The sequence below is a fragment of the Acanthochromis polyacanthus genome, chromosome 17, assembly GCF_021347895.1.
Source record: "Acanthochromis polyacanthus isolate Apoly-LR-REF ecotype Palm Island chromosome 17, KAUST_Apoly_ChrSc, whole genome shotgun sequence".
Taxonomy (NCBI): Eukaryota; Metazoa; Chordata; class Actinopteri; family Pomacentridae; genus Acanthochromis; species Acanthochromis polyacanthus.
Genome location: NC_067129.1, coordinates 37,642,724 through 37,660,886, shown reverse-complemented (window position 1 = coordinate 37,660,886; position 18,163 = coordinate 37,642,724). Strand labels below are relative to the sequence as shown.

Sequence of the window (18,163 nt, the reverse complement as noted above, 5' to 3'; positions counted from 1 at the left end):
AGCACCCCATCTTGACAGAAAAAAACAGAAATGTAGAAATTTTTAGGGTGACAATAAAAATGATAAAAAATAAAACCATGACAGTTTGAATGTCCTGTTCCTATTTTCCTCTTGCTATAACGTTCATATACGGTTCCCATAGTTGTACAAATTCCTCCAGTTTTTCTTTGGTAATGTAGATCAGCCTTTCCAATCCAATACATTTGGATAGTTCTTTTGTCCATTGTTTTAAAGAAGGAGCTTCCATGCTCCTCAGTTCAAGGCGATGGCTCTTCTGGCATGCAACAGTCCAAAGTCTAACACTTTAGTTTGTTTCTTAGTATATGCAAAATCTTTGGGATATATTCCCAGTATACAAAGTTTGGCACAAAAATGAATCTTGGCATTAAATACTTCAAACATACAATTGATAACCTCATTCCAATTTTTGTTTTATCTTTGAACATTTCCATAAACAGTGAAAAAGAGTTCCTTTGTTGTCTTGGCATTTAGCACACATATCAGGAATATGATTTGACATACGATGGAGCTTTTCCGGGGTTATATAAGCTCTTATTAACCATTTATATTGTAGTAACCTAAAGGCATTAGAGGAGATTTAATTTCCTACGACTTTGAACGTAGCATGCGCATGCGCACATACATCCTCTCCCTCACCCCCCTCTAACCTCCCCCTCTTAACATTTACGAAGAAACGCCCCCCTCCAGAAACTTGCGTAGCACTCGTGAAGCTTTCTTTTACGGCTGGGTCCCCCTGGATCTTTATCTGCCGTTATGTAAAAAAAGATGAACAAAACAAGTCGCCAGCTAGCTATACCTAAGCAACACATACAGAAAACACGTAAGTCCAAGGCGTACGTAATCTATGTAACTAGGCCTGAGCCGGAAGATTTTTGATTGACAGGAAAGGGAGCAAACCAAACGCCTCGGTCCGAGCGCATTGATTGGCTGATGTTTTTCAGGTCCTGTCATGTCCACAGTTTTTTTTTTTTAATTATTATTCTTTTAGAGACCATACATGCAAGTCCACTAAAAATCAGTATATTCATTTTATGTGAATCAGACAAATTAAACAAAAAAAAATCCTCCATAATGCCTTTAAGTCGTGTGTTTATGGTTTGTTTTTGGGTCTTCAGACAGGCCTCGTTCCAGTCTGTTTCATCTATGTCTTCTTCTAAGTCATTTCTCCATGCGTTCAATGTATCAATTGAAGTGTCCTTGGAATTGGACATAATCAGATTATAATATTTAGACAGCAGGTCTTTCTCTCCCTGTTTCCCCATTTGTTCAATTCATGATCATTCAGATATACACATAATTTCTTTTGATCTAGATGACAGAAAGTTTTTTACCTGCAAATATTTGTAAAAATGTTTTGGCGGAATTTGATATTTTTCAGAGAGGTCATTGAATGTAAGCAGTTTTTACAGAGTTTGTGTTATTAATTTTATAACCTGAGAATTCACCAAACTCATTAATTAAGCTCACCAAGTTGGGAAGAGTTTTACTAAGATCCGTCAAAAAAAAATATCATCTGCAAAAAGTGAAATGAGATGATTTAGTCCTCCAATATTGACACCTGATATTCCCTCTCCAGTTCTCACAGCAACGGCCAAAGTTTGCAAAGCTAGTATGAACAGTAATGGGGACAGCGGACATCCTTGTCTAGTTGAGCGCCGTAGGCTAATGGGTTTCGAAATATTGTGAGTGAGAATTTATGTAGTAAGATTTGTATATAAAAGTTTAACCCACTGAATAAATGTTTCTCCCAAACCAAGTCTTGTAAGAAGTTTTAACAGATAATTCCACTCTATTCTGTTGAATGCTTGACATGTGTCTACTGCCAACATTGCTGTATCTTTTGCTTCCCATTTCTCAAATAATATATTTAGAACACGTCCAATGTTGTGATACCTTTGTCTCTTTTTAATAAATCCTTGTTGATCTTCAGCAATCACGTTGAGCATACAGTGCCTATCATAAGTATTCACCCCCTTTGATGTTTTACCCTTTTATTGCTTTCATAAATCAATCATGGTCAATAAAATTTGGCTCTCTTAACACAAAAATTTAGTGGAAAAAACTCTTTAATGTCAAAGTGAAAACAGATTTCTATAAAGTAATGTTAATGAAAGAAAATTATATAAATAAAAATAATTGTTGGCATAATTATTCACCCCCTTTTTAATTTAATGGTCTAATTCAATAGAGGTCCATCAAATTGTTGCCAATAGTCTCACAATTAGTGAAATGAAGATCACCTGAGTGGTGTGGGTGTGTTTCGAGTGATTGAGTTGTAAAACACCTGTGTCTGAAGGGTCCAGAGAGTGGTTGATCAGTATTTCTGGCTACCATTACACCATGAAGACAGAAAAACACTCTAAGCAACTCAGGGAAAGGGTTATTGAGAAGTACAATTCAGGGGATGGTTACAAACAAATTTCCAAGGCACTGAACATCCCCTGGAGTTCAGTGAAATCAATGATCAAGAAATGGAAGGAATATGGCACTTGTGTGAATCTGCCTAGATCAGGCCGCCCTCGTAAACTGAGTGACCGTGCAAGTAGGAGACTAGTGAGAGAAGCCACCAAGACCCCTACAACTACTCTGAAGGAGTTACAAGCTTCAGCTGCTGAGATGGGAGAGATTGTGCATGTAGCAACTGCTGCCCGGGTTCTTCACCGGTCAAAGCTTTATGGGAGAGCGGCAATGAGAAAGCCACTGTTGAAGAAAAGTCATATTAGATCTCGACTAGAGTTTGCCAAAAAGCACGTGGAAGACTCAATGGTCACGTGGAAGAAGATTCTTTGGTCTGATGAGACCAAAATTGAGCTTTTTGGCCATCAGACAAGACGTCATGTTTGGCGGAAACCAAACACTGCACATCACCAAAAACACACCATCCCCACTGTGAAGCATGGTGGTGGCAGCATCATGCTGTGGGGATGTTTCTCAGCAATTGGACCTGGAAGGCTTGTAAAGATAGAGGGCAGAATGAATGCTGCAAAATACACTGAAATCCTGGGGGACAGTCTTTTTCAGTCTGCAAGAGAACTACGTCTTGGGAGAAGATTTATTTTCCAGCAAGACAATGATCCAAAACATACTGCAAAAGCTACACAGGAATGGTTAAAAAAGAACCAGGTAAATGTTCTGGAGTGGCCGAGTCAAAGCCCAGACCTCAATCCTATAGAGAATTTGTGGCTGGACTTGAACAGGGCTGTTCATGCCCAATACCCGTCCAACCTGACAGAGCTTGAGCAGTTTTGCAAAGAAGAATGGAGCAAAATTGCAGTGGGCAGATGTGCAAGACTGATTGAGACCTATCCACACAGACTCACTGCTGTGATTGCAGCCAAAGGTGCATCTACTAAATACTGACTTGAAGGGGGTGAATAATTATGCAAACAATTATTTTCATTTATATAATTTTCTTTCATTAACATTACTTTATAGAACTCTGTTTTCACTTTGACATTAAAGAGTTTTTTCCAATAAATTTTTTTGTTAAAAAAGCTAAATTTTATTGACCGTGATTGATTTATGAAAGCAATAAAAGGGTAAAACATCAAAGGGGGTGAATACTTATGATAGGCACTGTATGCCTATCAAATTTGAGAGCTGTAGGTGAAACGTGCTGCCCGTAGTAGATGTTACAAATTTTCCAGGGATGCGCTATGGAGCCATTTTGGCTCACACCTATGCATTTCCCCTAAAATATCAAATTTTTTACTGGTCCTGATGTGTGTGCAAAGTTTCACACGTTTTCAAGTATTTTTAAGCCCTCGAGAGTCCAAATGAGAGGTCTGCCAAAGAAAGAATAAGAAGAAAGAAAAAGAAGAAGAACAAAAACAAACCCATGGATTTCAATAGGGTCTTCACACCATTCGGTGCTCGGACCCTAATAATAGACACAATAATGCGAAATATAGCAGGTTGAAACAAATGGCAATTGTCCTTCAGAGCTAAAACAGAGCACCCCAGACAAAGGGTGGAAAGAGGTGCTGCAGCAACAATGTGAGAAATAATGTGCTCCTTTCAATTAAAGCATATAAATATAATGTAGTAGACCTCCGAAATAAAATTAGAAACCTAAAGATGTATCTAAGATGGACTCTTTAGAGTAACACCAAGTACACTGTTGTCTGTCTGTAGACTGTCAAATGTCAGTCTACTGAATAACAAAAATTAACCATGACAAAAACAGGTTCCACATTCCTGCTATGCTTTGTAAAGATGCAGACAGTGTTGTTCAGCATCTTTAGTACAGCAAAATAACGGTTGAAAAAAAGAGAGAGATGGTGATTCATGGGGATGAAGTCTCAGCTGATGACACCTTATTGCTTGAGTATAAACTAGTGCAACAGAGGCAAATTTGAAAAATTTATGGAAATTTGACTCTCTATAGTGCGGACTAAGCTGAAATGTCAGCAGGGATCGTAATAGTTCATCAGAATAAAAAATATTTTATTGATCCTGAGCTGAAATTGCTTGATTATCTACAGAAGATGCATGCTTGTGTTGTCATCACATCCTTCTGCCTTTACTTGAATGTCTTTACATGCTCTGTTGGAAAGCTTCTTCTGCGACTTTGTGTGGTAGTCTACAGCTAAAGCATAGAGCGGCTGTTTGTTTACAGAATCTCCAGAGGATTCACAAGACCAGTCAATGCTCATCGTGGGTGTCGTGGTGGGGCTCATCGTAGCTGCTGCTCTAGTGGGGCTCATCTACTGGCTCTACATAAAAAATTCAAGGTATATAAACACACCTGAGCACAAACATTTCACTGTTAAATTTCAAATTCCCACTGAAGTTCCCATGGCAATGCCCTTACCTCATGCTGCATTTTAAACCAAATAAATGGAATATGTACCCTAGAGAGTAAATTTAGAATAATGGGATGGATGGATAGATAGACAGATGCCAAAAATGATTGCATGTCAATGACTTACTGATAAGCAGGTGAGGACGTATGTACTCCTAAAGGAGCAGCTGCTGGTGTGACTCTAGTGGAGAAAGTAGAAACATAATTTCTGTGCATTGAAGAAATGAGCCTGCAGCCTGCTGTGCAGTGACTAGCTGTGCTGTGACTCACCCCACATCTTAATTTTACATTTCTGTATTCATTACAGACAAGGAAGCTGGAAAACTGGTGAGAAGGAAGTTGGAACACGTGAGGAGAGCAAGAAGCTGGAGGAGAACAATCACACTGTTTAAAAGGTAAGGAATAGGACTTGCATATGCAAACACAGGCCTATATTATGTTTAACCCATTAAGCTTCAGTGTCCCGCCCGCGGGACGCTTTGAGATGTGCATAAACATTTCCTTAAATGTCTGAAGCTGCAAACGAGATTATACAAACACTATACACCGATGGAAAGCTTAGATTCTCATGAATCCGCTGGTATAAACCACTTTCACATGTGATTACCACAGTGGGTAATATAAACACATTTGTCTGACAAACAACGAATATCCATCCATCCGTTCTCTATACACGGCTTTAACGTACACAGCACGACTCACATTTCCGGGTTCATTATTACACACAGAAAAAAATATTCCACAAAAATGGCCATAATCCAACCTTGGACATCCAGACGAAACAAGCCAGTAAAATATTTTGTCCAAAACATGTCTTGAAGTCGGTATATAATCCACGAATAGGTCTTTTCGAGGAAATGCACCTCGCGATGTGCATCCAATATTCCCTGTATTTCTCGTCATATTTTTATTTACAAATAAAATATTAGCGATTTTTTTGTACTGAAAATGGCTGGAATTGACTGCACCTTAAAGGGCTACTAGTTTGGACTTGAGTCAAGATATTAAGTATAATTGTCACTTAGAGAAACAACTTTTAGTTCTCAGCAAATGATTTGCTACAATTTCATTACAGTGATAATGTTAAAGTTAGATGAGAAAAAAAACTGAAAAAAACAATGTTGCAGATTGGCTCCTTACTTGAAGTAAAACCTTTTTGAGAAACTCAAGCAAGTCCAGTTGACTTTGTTTTAGCACTCAATACCTTGACTTAGATCATGGAGAACTTTTACGGACATTGTTATTGAGATAGTTGATAAAAAACGTGATAAAAAATGTAAGATAAAAAACGCACGTTATCCTTACAAAAGTGCAGGGTGCCAAATACATAAATAATTGAAAAGATTCTAAAAAGGTGGCAGTAAAATAAATAAAATGACTCAGCCATTCGTAAGTCTGATAGATGTACAGTGGATAAGGAACGTATTCAGACCCCTTGAATTTTTTCACTCTCTGTGTCATTGCAGCCATTTGCCAAAATCAAAAAAGTTCATTTTATTTCTCATTAATATACACTCAGCACCCCAGAAAAAAACAGAAATGTAGAAATTTTTGCAAATTTATTAAAAAAGAAAAACTGAAATATCACATGGTCATAAGTATTCAGACCCTGTGCTCAGTATTGAGTAGAAGCACCCTTTTCAGCTAGTACAGCCTTGAGTCTTCTTGGGAATGACGCAACAAGTTTTTCACACCTGGATTTGGGGATCCTCTGCCATTCTTCCTTGCAGATCCTCTCCAGTTCTGTCAGGTTGGATGGTGAACGTTGGTGGACAGCCATTTTGAGGTCTCTCCAGAGATGCTCAATTGGGTTTAGGTCAGGGCTCTGGCTGGGCCAGTCAAGAACGGTCACAGAGTTGTTCTGAAGCCACTCCTTTGTTATTTTAGCTGTGTGCTTATGGTCATTGTCCTGTTGAAAGGTGAACCTTCGGCCCAGTCTGAGGTCCTGAGCACTCTGTAAGAGGTTTTCCTCCAGGATATCTCTGTACTTGGCCGCATTCATCCTTCCTTCAATTGCAACCAGTTGTCCTGTCCCTGCAGCTGAAAAACACCCCCACAACATGATGCTCCCACCACCATGTTTCACTGTAGGGATTGTATTGGGCAGGTGATGAGCAGTGCCTGGTTTTCTCCACACATACCGCTTAGAATTAACACCAAAAAGTTCAATCTTGGTCTCATCAGACCAGAGAATCTTATTTCTCATAGTCTGGGAGTCCTTCATGTGTTTTTTGGCAAACTCTATGCGGGCTTTCATGTGTCTTGCACTAAGGAGAGGCTTCCGTCGGGCACTCTGCCTGGTGGAGGGCTGCAGTGATAGTTGACTTTGTGGAACTTTCTCCTATCTCCCGACTGCATCTCTGGATCTCAGCCACAGTGATCTTTGAGTTATTCTTTACCTCTCTCTGAGAAATAAAATGAACTTTTTTGATTTTGGCAAATGGCTGCAATGACACAGAGAGTGAAAAATTTCAAGGGGTCTGAATACTTTCCGTACCCACTGTGTGTTTCTTGTACCTTGTTGTGAAGCCCTGATACGGCACCATCTGAAATGTCGGTTAGGTAAGGGCTCCACAAGCTCCAAAAGAGAATAAAAATCTGTATTCTCCACCACAGTGATTGGGTAATCATCTAGCACGATAAATTTAATCATCCTCGCTCAACAAACATTTTCTGTCCTTTAGGAGTAAATTCTAGTACATGTTGCCTCAGTGCAGCCTTTGCCCGAGTTGCCCGAATAAGCTTACTACATTCCATTCCGTATACTTTTTAGGTCCTGCATCAAATTTGTAATATCGTATGCAGCTCTGTTACTACCACTACTTCTGTTCTGTGAAGGTGAGTGCCCAAGAAAGCCAAGACTGACCATGTCAAAATTCCATTTTACAAATTACTGTTTTGCCTGTAAGCACAGTGACTCTGGTTGACAGCAAAATTCTGAAAGATACAGTCATGGAAAAAACAATATTAGACCACCCTTGTTTTCTTCAATTTCATGTTTATTTAAATGCCTGGTACCACTGAAGGTATATTACCTGAAGAATACAATGAACCTGACAAAAAATTCAGCTGATTTCATAATACTTTATGTCCCATTTGACATGCCTAAATATAAATACACACACACACACACACACACACACACACACACACACACACACACACACACACACACACACACACACACACACACACACACACACACAAGTGTGCAGCCTGGATTTCAGAACAGAAATTCATAAACATCTTTAGAGACCTATACAAACTTGTTGGCAAGTTGAACAAAAATTGCAATCCAGTAGAGCAGGGGTATTCAACTAAAATTCAAAGAAGTCCAGTCAGAGAAAATATATTAAAGCAAAAGTCCAGAACATCATAATGTCTAACCTGAATTAGTGCAATATATGTTGATGTAACCCAGTAGTTTTGTGAGTCTGCATGTAATCAATAACTGATTGTCTAATCAAATCAATTCAGTCTGTTTCAAAGTCATTTTGATAACATTAGTAAACTTTTGATATAACTGTACATCTTAAAATCAAGTGCAGAACTTAAAAAAATAATGACTGAACAACCTGAACCAACTTATATACACCTTTCACAATACCCAAATCTCAAAAAAACTTCAACAATTGAACACTTTTACATTTTTTTCCTGTATTATATCACTTCTCTTATATCCCTGCTGCTTAACGGGAGAACTGAGCTGCAACTACCAGTATTTTGGATTGTGGTCTAACTGATGATGATGTGGTCATTCTCAAACACATGTGGAGCTCACTGATCAGTCTGGAAACATATTCAGTTTTGATTATATTCACAGATGAGAGTGCTGCCTCACAGCTGTATGTTTAGCCCAGGGGTCGGCAACCCGCGTCTCCGGAGCCGCATGCGGCTCTTTCAGCCCTCTGTTGTGGCTCCCTGTAACTTTGGAAAATAAATTGTTCTGCCTTTCAGGCACGTTTCAATGCATTTTAATATAGAGAGTTTTATTGTGAAATTACCGCTCTTATTTTGAGGTGTCACTCCACCGGATGTGCTGCGGTTTTCCCCTGGGACATGAGAGCACAAAGTTGATACAGAGAAGATGGAGAAGCAACGCCTGTAGTTTCACATCGTTTTGTACTCAAGAATGCCAAGCCTGTATATTAAAGCTTCACTCCAAGAAAGACACGTCTTGTCTTTGAGTCAAAAGTACTCGTGAGTACTAAGGTAAACTACGGATAATTGTCTTGCTCAGTATCTACTCTTTGATAGGGTAATACACGTTACTCGCAAGAACACGTCCAGCATCCAGGCAGCAGGTCAGAGAGTCAGAGGAGTGTCGTCTTGGAAAATAAGGCAGCGACTTACCGGAGAAAAGTTATTAGCTTAAGATAAATAGATAAATAGATTTTACAAGTTAAATAGACATTCGCAAAATATTGATTTCCAGCTAACATTACGTAACATATGAGGTCCAGGAGCAAAAATGACATTAACCAGGTAAGATAAATATTAGTGGTAGGACACGATGAAAAAAATGAATCTATGTAATTAGAGGCTTTGTAATTAATTAATCACAACTGATTAACAAGGGCATAGAGGTAAAAAAGTGATATATGCAGTGTTGTCTTCATTTTAAATGCCAAAAGGATTTTGCGGCTCCCGGTGTTTTCTGTGGGAAACGGGTCGAAATGGCTCTTTGAGTGTTAAAGGTTGCCGACCCCTGGTTTAGCCAAACATAGTCAACGTGCAGGGCTACTTTCTACTTGGTGTCATGTTATTTGTCTTTCTATTTTGTCTATCCTCCTCTCGTCAGTCCCTCTCAACTGTTTTCTGAACGCATAGCTTTGATGTTTCGCTGCTAAACTTTAGCAACTGTCATGCAGAGACTTCACTGGCTGACTAGCTTCACATGGGATGCCTGAACTCGTTTGTAATTGGTCTGTGTGTTTCCTGAGCTGATAACCAACGCCGTAAACACTGGAAAAGCTGTGCCGGGATAATAGAAGCAACCGCTGAAATTTAAAATACGCTTTGCTAGGGATCACAAAGATTGGACTGTTGATGATTGGGCTAAGGTTCTCTTCAGTGGTGAATTAAACTTTCAGTTGATACCCACTCCTTTCAGTTGATACTCCGACTTCCTCTCACAGTCCAAAAATATGCTGAGGTTAATTGATCACTCTAAATGGCCCGTAGGTATGAATGTGAGTGTGATTGTTTGTCTGTATATGTAGCCATGTGACAGACTGGCGACCTGTCCAGGGTGTCTCCTGCCTTCGCCTGAGTCAGCTGGGATAGACTCCAGCACCCCCCGCGACCCTAGTGAGGATAAAGCGGTGTATAGAGAATGGATGGAACGGGCTGTTGTGACAGCAGGAGAATGTCAGAAGCTGGTGGAGAGCATGCCAAGATGCATGGCTGCAGTTATCAAAAACAAGTACAAACTCCTGTGTATATCTTGTGACTAAAACAGACAGAAAAGAAAACATGGAATGCCTAAAAGCACTGTTTTGACAGTACAATGCCATTGCTATAAGAACTTAAGTGATTTTGGTAATTATCAAGAAAACCATGGAAAAAGTCTAGATATCAGCTCTTAAATTACATTTTTTTTCAATTGCTAACAAGCATTGGTCCAAACTGAAGTCACATGTTCAAAACTCTTAACACAGTCTGCATTTCCATCATGCATCTCAGCTAAACAGTTCATCTCATCCCCAAAACTGTTTCTCACCAACAAAACACTTCATTCATGTTTCAAAATAAGCTCATTCAACCACAGCACTAGAAAATAGTCTCACTTTGGAAACAAACACCGTCACTCTTAGCACGCTGAATTACAAAATACTAACAACAGAGAGCATTACATGAAATTAATTGTGATCTTTCAAGTTTGAATGATTTCTTTTTAGATAAATTTGTATTTTATTATAAAATAAGATCTTTGCACTCTGAGTTTTCTAAATTATTGTGATATATTGCAACAAGAATGAATCGGGAATGCAGCAGTTTACTTCAACAACATTGACGTATTTTCTCTGTGCCTTTGTATCAGTACTTTGGGACTGATAAATAAAAAGTTTACTGTAAACAAAAATAAAATGTAGAATCTCAGAATTCAGGAGGCAGAATAGAAATCAAGAGATAAAATTCAAAAACCAACAACACATATATACTGTAACATTCACACCCTGTCGTCTGCATTTGGCCTCGTGTTTCCATCCTGATGTCTTCTCTGGAGATGCATTGTGGCTAGAACCTTTTTGAGGGTCTCTTTTTTATGGTTTCTGATAAGGCCAAACGCAGATCACCTGAATCGGGTTTCAGCTGATAACTGCACTCAGCTGTGTTTGGAATTACATCATCTTTTCATTTATTTTTAATGTCAATATTTTGATATGATTTTACATAGATTTCAATGTGGCTGCAGCAGAAATCTGTGTTTTTTCCCCATCATTCTGTTTTGATTGTGTTTTTAACTGTTTTGAACACAGTGTGTTAGCATTTGAAAAATGTGCTGTAAAAGTCTAGTGTTCTGCAGGTGGTGAACTAGAAACTGAGAAAAGAGTTCATGAATTTTGGTGACTGTGGTCACTGAATGCATTTTGTGTGAAAGCAATGGAAACTGATTCACAGTTCAGTCCACATGGACTGCTGTTTTGCAGACTGAGCTAAGAGTTTTGAACATGCGACTTCAGTTTCGACCAATGCGTGTTAGCAATAGAAAAAAACTGTAAACTCTTATGAGCTATTGTTGTTGTTATCATATTTGTCGAAAGAAATGTACCTTTAGTTGTACCAGGTATTTAATGAACAATAAAATGAAGAAAATAAAAGTGGTCTAATATTTTTTCCATGACTGTGTGTGGGCTGTACTAGTGGATTGGCTTGAGTGTCAGTTGCTCAGTGCTGGTGTTGACTGGACTGCCAAATATTAATGCATTTATGTCCCCTGCAAATGTACTGCTGACTTTGCTGATCTTCTGACTCTAGTGTCATCATCAGCAACATTGTCCAACACTTCGCCTTCATAACCAGTCACCTGCAAAACATATAGCTTTTCCTTCAGTCTCACCAACTTTCACCAACTTGGTTACAAATATTAGGACGGTACCATGGTAACCAAGCTGATGAACCTGCTTTTCATCGGCATGGTAACATTGTCCTTTCGAGCATTTTAGGATGCTACCACCTATCAGCTTGTGTGCTGCAAGTGGTAGCATGTACTAGAATGCATGATTTTCTCTAAATATATGTGGTCTTTGGAGTTTCTTGCCACATATACATGGAGTGATGCCGCAAAACTAAGATCAGAGTCTTCATATTTAGGAGGCCGATGGACAAAGCTAAAAACGGAAGAATTCAGGATTCAGGATTCAGATAACTTTATTTGTCCCCTAGAGGCAATTCAGTTTGCAGACATGGGTCGCAGCAGGACAGGACATTAAACACACATTCCACATACATTTGACTTGGATCTGTCAAAGGTCAGGTGAAGGGTCCAGCAATAAAGTGCAACAGTGACAAAGTGCACAATATCCATACATACCTAAAATACATTAAAAACTACAAAACAACACTGTCACTGTCATTTAAAAGCCTGATGGTGGAAGGAATAAAAAAGTTGGCATATCTGTTTGTTTTCCTACTGGGAGCGAGATAGGGCATCAGCGCAAACCTGTGTTTCAGTACATGGTCAGGGTGTGCAATAATACTCTTAGCTTTATGGAGCACCTGCCTGCTCCATAGAGAGTGTACACCCATGACCCTAGCACAAGTTCGAACAATGCTGGACAACGTGTTTTTGTTTTTTACTGACTGCCCATGAAACCATAATATAAAGGAAAAGGTTAGAAGACTCTCGATTAAAGAACGATAAAAGACAAATAAAATGGGTTTAGATACATTAACAGAGTTCAGTTTCCGCAGCAGGTAAATACGTTGTTGGGCTTTTTTTTTTAAATGACCTCCATGTTTTTATCAAACTTGAGGTCGGAGTCGAATATTGTGCCCAAGCATCTGTATGTGTCTACAATTTCGACCTCTTCTTTGTTTTTATAATGCTGACTTCCTGTTTTGCAGGTTTTTTCCTGAAGTCAATTATTATGTCTTTTGTTTTAGTAACATTGAGATCAAGATAATTGTCGTCTCACCATGTGACGAAATCAGACAGGGCTCTGCCATGCCCTGATTCAGAGCCCTGTATAAGGGACAACAGGACACTGTCATTTGTCATGAATTCTTCGGTTTTCATTTCTGTCAAGATGAATGTGACATTAGATTTGTGTATGACTTTTTTTTTTTACAGTTTGTTTAAAATCTTGTAAGAATAAATTATTTTTAATTACTGTATTTCTAGGTATGTCTCTGTGGGGAAGAAGCAGTCGACAGCAGCCTTGCAGCATCAAAATACGGACTCTCCGTTGGCTGCTGAAGCGCTCCATTAGGCTCCACATCGGCAGCCACAATCAGTTTTCCACCTGGTCCAGCCTTCAGTCTGCTGTCCCACTTCGTTTTCTGAAATCTGCACTGAGGCAGTCGTGTGTTACTGTGTCATTCATTTTTTGTGTGTTCTTGGTAAGTGCTCACTGTTGTTTTATTTTGGCAATTTTGTGAAGCTGTGTGGAGGGACGTATGTAGCCCTGCGACAGACTGGCGACCTGTCCAGGGTGTCCCCTGCCTTCGCCTGAGTCATTTGGGATAGGCTCCAGCACCCCCCGCAACACTAATGAGGATAAAGCGGTGCATAGAGAATGGATGGATGGATGTGTGGAGGGTTTTTTTGGCGCTTTAATTTTTCTTTAAGGACTTTGTGTTGTTATTCTTGAATTTCTTCAAAGAATGTAAATTCCTTGTACATTTTTTAAGGTCTGCATAACTAATTATAATTATGTATGTGCCCTGGGTGACAGTGCCTATGTTTATTTTTACTTTTCATTTTTGATTTGACTGTGTGTGGAGAATCCTGTATTCAGCTGTGCTCAGATAAAATGACTTTTCACTGCTGTTTACTGAGACTGTTCTCAGACTATTCAAAAGATAATCTTACCATCTCTTAATTTCTGGATTTCAACTGCTGGCAAAACAATTATTTGAATATTTAATTAACAACACAAAAACCCCAGCTATCTTCAAAATATTAAATTAGAAACTTTGAATGATTTGTTTGTTGGTATGAAGCATTTCTTTGTTACCCAACGAACCAACCTGAGTGCGTTTTAAAGGGGAACTTCGTTTTTTTTCAACCTGGGGTCTGTTTCCATATGCCATTTCATACATGTGAGTGATGGAGAAATGAATTTTCGACATAGCTCCAGTATTTAGCCAGGCAGGCAGCTTAGCAGCTCAGCTAGCAGCTCAACTAGCGAAAAGTATGGGGCAGCTGGCCCCCCCGCGTCAAAGTCCGCCCTAACGTGCTTTTGCCCCACACTGACCGGCTCAGATAGTCTCAATGAGTGTCCCACAACATACTAGAGATGAAAAGTGAACAAAAACCTCCACATTACCTGGCAATCGCTCTTGGTTGTGGTCTGTAACCAAATCTCAGGACGCTAGAAAGCAAATCTCGTTCCGAAATCGCGCGAGAGCTCGCACCAAAACACCGGTTTTGGCACGAGTTTTGGATACAGACCACAACAAAGAGTGATCGCCAGGTAATGTGGAGGTTTTCGTTCACTTCTCATCTCTAGTATGTTGTGGGACACTCATTGAGACTATCTGAGCCGGTCAGTGTGGGGCAAAAGCACGTTAGGGCGGACTTTGACGCGGGGGGGCCAGCTGCCCCATACTTTTCACTAGCCGAGCTGCTGGCTGAGCTGCTAAGCTGCCTGCCTGGCTAAATACTGGAGCTATGTCAAAAATTCATTTCTCCATCACTCACATGTATGAAATGACATATGGAAACAGACCCCAGGTTGAAAAAAAATGAAGTTCCCCTTTAAGTTGCAGTTGTGTAAATGTGAATTAGATGCACTGTGGAGCATTGAAGTGTTATGGCACACTCCACCACTAATGAACTATTTTGTAAAAAACACAAATTTGTTCCTCTTCAGTCCCATTCACATTTTGTTAATCTCAAGGACTTTTTAATTACTTTAAGTTACAAAGGATTATCAGAGAAGGCTAAAGGAAAAGCTAATACATTAGAAAAGTGTAACAACAAAAAAATGCAGAAGTGTGTTCTGTTGTGTTGTTCATGGTAAAATTAGATTCAGTTTAATGCAGCACATTGTTGTTTCCCCTTTGAAATAGCTTGACTGATGCCACGTCTGATTGTTCAGTTTTATTTGTTTGTTTGGTTTTTCATGCGTATTTGATGTATTTATCATCTGTGTGCAACCTACTTATGAAAGATCTTTTTTTATTCCACTTTTTTATGGCACTGTGTTGTAGAAATGTTAAATGAGGATGAATAAGGCCATACAGTATCTATGCTTACTATTTACTGTATTATTATGTTGTTGTTGTTGTTTGTTTTCAGGGATGCAGAGAATCTTCATATTTTTAAGAGCAGGCTCAAGACCCACCTTTTTAATCAAGCTTTTAACTGATATTTATTTTTAGTTTGGGTTCTATGTTTTTATGTTTTATCTGCTCTTATCATTTTTTTCTTATTCCAGTGTTTCCTCTGAGGGAGCTCTCTGCATTGGGAGCGTGGCTCGCCTGTGGCTGTCAGGGTGCTGTGCTGTGGGTTCCTGGTGGAGGTTTGGGGGTCACTCCCGCTCCTCCTCTCGGTGTCCTGTGTTGGAGCCCTGGTTGCCATGGGCGACCTGCTGCTCTCGGTGCAGACGGCTCCTTGGGTTCATTTCCTCTTCTGGTTCATCTGTGCCCAGCCTTATATTATATTTTAATATTCATTGCATTAGTGTATGGTTGAGGGCGAGAGGGGGGTGGGTCTGGTTATAGTGTGACTGTGTTCTTGTGTTATATCTTTGGGTTTGGGGAAGACGGGTTAGCGGGTGGAGTGGGTGGAGCGGGATTGTTTTTAATCTGTGAAGCACTTTGTGTTGCAACTCTGTATGAAAAGTGCTATATAAATAAAGTTTGATTGATTGATTGATTGGCTGATGTAAAGGATCACCCAGTCCTCCACTGAGGACAGTGGATTGGCAGATTAGATAAGGTGCGTAAAGATAGTCATCCTCTGGGTTTTTCTGGTTTGTCTCACAATGCAACCACAGTAAACCAGCATAGCCTTGATAAGACAGTTCAAGAGAAGTCATAAACCTTTTTCTTTTAATCAAAATCATATTGTGTGGTGGCATGACATGAAACCAGTAGGTCAAAATTGTTAAGCACCAAGTCGCTGTGCTTTTCATGCCTTTCGATTTAACAGTTTAATCAGTGAAACCAAAGAGGTTACAATGAGAAAGTCATAGTAGTGTTGTAAACACAGAGTTTTGTGTATTATTGTTGACAATAAAATGTAGATTTGAGGGAATAAAAAGTTCAGTCAAAGGGTTTTTCATAATAACTCCCTGTTTGTTTCCATTTACTGTGATATTGTTACTGAGCCCCATTGGAAGTCATAAGAATGAGCAACATAAAACACTAGATGTATATGCCTTTACGTTTTGAATGTTCCTTTCTGGAATTGTGTTTGAATAGTCAAGGTTGCAGTGCTTCAGATGTCCACTTTTTCACAAAGCATTTTATTTAGGTGGCACGTCATGAAAATCCCACCAAGAAAAGTCTTTTTAGCTAGCAATTTACATGCATGGAGTATACTTCATCACATTGCAGCTTTGGAAATAATTATTTTAGTGCTGATCATTTGTTAGGTTTGATAATAGTGCTTAAATCAATGTAACATCTTCTAAAAGGACAGAAATGTGTGTGTGCGTGTGTGTGCGTGCGTGCGTGTGTGTTTGTGTATATATATATATATATATATATATATATATACATATATGTGTGTGTGTGTGTGTGTGTGTGTGTGTGTGTGTGTGTGTGTGTGCATTGCGGCTTCCCCTCACCAAGCCTTATAGCCGCTGAGAGTGTGAGGTCAGGTCCTGGGTTCGTACATTTGTAAGGAGTTTTATAGGTATAAATACACTCAGATCCTCAGATAAATTTTGGTGTATTTTTGCAGGACAAAAAGATGGAGCTATCAGAGCGCAGCAGTATGAACAACATGACATTAAAAAAAACATATAATTGAACCGTAAAAATGGGATATGGAAGAATGACAAAAAATACGGCTATGCCTGATCCTGACTCTCCATCTGTGCCATAGGTGAGCGCGCGCCTTTACGCACAGCCTTTCTCACATGCACACGCCCACTAGGTGAAACACTGCCTCTGCAGCACGCACACACACGCACACTCAAACAGACAGTGCACTTATACCTCAATGTGTCTTCTACACACCAGCCCCTAATTATTAGGTTCCACATAATAATTGACTTTTCAAAATACATAGATAGGAGACAAAATAATCCGTTACGTCTTCAATTTAAAATGCTACATGTCTAATAAATTTCTCAAGTTCATGAATAGATGCATGGGTATTCCTTCTTCTGGTCATCAGTATGACCGACTAGTCCATAGTCCAAAAGAGGCAGATGTTTTCTCAGTCCAAGTCTAGAAAAAATAGTCCTTGTGGAGGTCAGCAACGTCCTTATGCTGCCTCCTCTGCTTCCAGCAACAAAAAGACCTTGGATATGGGTCTGTCCAAACAACTCATTTTAGCCTTGATCCGAACTTGACGAACAAATCCTTTACAGTCCTGAAACATCTGCAATACACGCCCCATTATCCAGGAATTGCGAGGTGCTGTACTGTCCATAAGAAGCACCAGATATCCTGTAACAAGGTTTCTCTGCACACCAGTCTTATTTCTGCCATTCCTGCAGCAGAGGCAGGTACCCCTTAATCCAGCGTTTCCAAAAGAGAGCAGATACATACTGAACTTGTCGCCATCTTCTCCGTGCGAACAGGTCTGCTGCTTGAAACTCTCCATGAGGCAATGGAGACTGATTTTTGAGCAGTAACATGTGGTTTGGTTACTTTGGGATCGGTGGAGGTTTTAGTGATGGGCCTGCTGTTTATAATGACCTCGACTTCACAGAGAACTGTGCGTAGTCACTCCTCATCCAGATTTTGCACTTTGAGGGTGGAATTCAAGACTTTCCTCACAGATCTGATCAGCCTCTCTCACGCTCCTCCATGATGTGATCCAGTAGTGGGGTTGAATGTCCACTTTATACCTTTTTGGAATAACACATCATGCACTTTTGCCTGGTTCCACTGCTCAATTGCTGCTTTCAGCTCACATTCTGCTTCCACAAAATCTGTCCCATTGTCTGAGCGCAGCTCGCGGACCTGTCCTCTTCTGGATATAAAACGCCT

The 18,163-nt window shown here is 39.7% G+C and overlaps 1 protein-coding gene across 2 annotated transcripts in view; it reads left to right on the top strand.

Annotated features, from left to right (window-relative positions):
• The window catches only part of LOC110961145 (CD166 antigen homolog), a 103,511-nt gene extending 89,386 nt beyond the window's left edge, over positions 1–14,125 (top strand). For both annotated transcript variants that reach the window (XM_051937670.1, XM_051937669.1), the window contains 3 exons: positions 4,640–4,754; positions 5,133–5,220; positions 13,173–14,125. In XM_051937670.1, the coding sequence (XP_051793630.1) occupies positions 4,640–4,754; positions 5,133–5,217 (200 nt within the window). In that variant the 3' untranslated portion in view covers positions 5,218–5,220; positions 13,173–14,125. The remainder of the gene's footprint in view (positions 1–4,639; positions 4,755–5,132; positions 5,221–13,172) is intronic.
• The last annotated feature ends 4,038 nt before the right edge of the window (positions 14,126–18,163 follow it).